The sequence below is a fragment of the Sinocyclocheilus grahami genome, unplaced genomic scaffold, assembly GCF_001515645.1.
Source record: "Sinocyclocheilus grahami isolate Dianchi unplaced genomic scaffold, SAMN03320097.WGS_v1.1 scaffold872.1, whole genome shotgun sequence".
In the NCBI taxonomy this organism is placed as follows: domain Eukaryota; kingdom Metazoa; phylum Chordata; class Actinopteri; order Cypriniformes; family Cyprinidae; genus Sinocyclocheilus; species Sinocyclocheilus grahami.
In genome coordinates this window covers 328,691-329,457 of record NW_015506051.1, presented here as the reverse complement: position 1 = coordinate 329,457, position 767 = coordinate 328,691, and the positions used below count along the sequence as shown (strand labels likewise).

The window sequence follows — 767 nt, the reverse complement described above, 5'->3', positions numbered from 1 at the left end:
CACACACACACACACTCACACACTCACACACACACCCACACACGCTCGCACACGCTCTCATGCTCACACACACACACACACAAACACACACATGTAGCATTTGAAGGGTAACGTGAGGATGTTTCTGCTGCCATCAGGCGCTTTAATGCACAATAACTGTATTTTTTCTGTTTGTGTATTTGTCTCTGTACTATCATTATAAGGTATAGTATGTTTTAAGCTAACGTTTTTGATCTAGGAATGTAGTCAGATAGTCCGTTGTTGTCTGTGTAAGAACTGTGTGGTAGCTGCTATTGTAACAATCTAATTTCCTATAAAGGATTAATAAAGGATCTGTCTATCTATCTATCTGCTGACATGAAGAACGGTCATCTTCTGCTCTCGTGTGAACAGACACATTTACAGATGTTTGGTTTGTTCTAGAACATCGAGCTGAAGGTGGATGTGGAGAGTCTGAAACAGGAGCTGCAGGAAAAACAGCAACTGCTGGATAAAGCACTGTACGTACATCTGTCTGTCTCTTATCAGTGATGAGTTAGAGTGCTGGAGAGAGAGAGAGGCGGGTGTGACTGGTTTAATAGCTGGTTATATGATCCGATCCTCATTCCTGTTTAAAAGCAGCCCACAGATGAACATGCTTACAGACACAGAGACATGAGCCATTCTGAGCCACAGCACAAACACGTGTGTGTGTGTGTGAGAGAGAGAAAGAGTGTGTGTGTGAGAGAGTGAGAGAGAATGTGTGTGTGTGTGTGTGTGTGTGTGTG

The 767-nt window shown here is 43.3% G+C and overlaps 1 protein-coding gene across 2 annotated transcripts in view; it reads left to right on the top strand.

Annotated features, from left to right (window-relative positions):
* Positions 1 to 767, top strand: part of LOC107563397 (myomegalin-like) — a 70,035-nt gene that overhangs the window by 8,933 nt on the left and 60,335 nt on the right. Inside the window, exon 5 of one of the 2 annotated variants that reach the window (XM_016248265.1) lies at positions 424 to 500. The exons of the other annotated variant lie outside the window; for it this stretch is intronic. Within the exon in view, the coding sequence (XP_016103751.1) occupies positions 424 to 500 (77 nt within the window). The remainder of the gene's footprint in view (positions 1 to 423; positions 501 to 767) is intronic. 2 annotated transcript variants of the gene reach the window in all.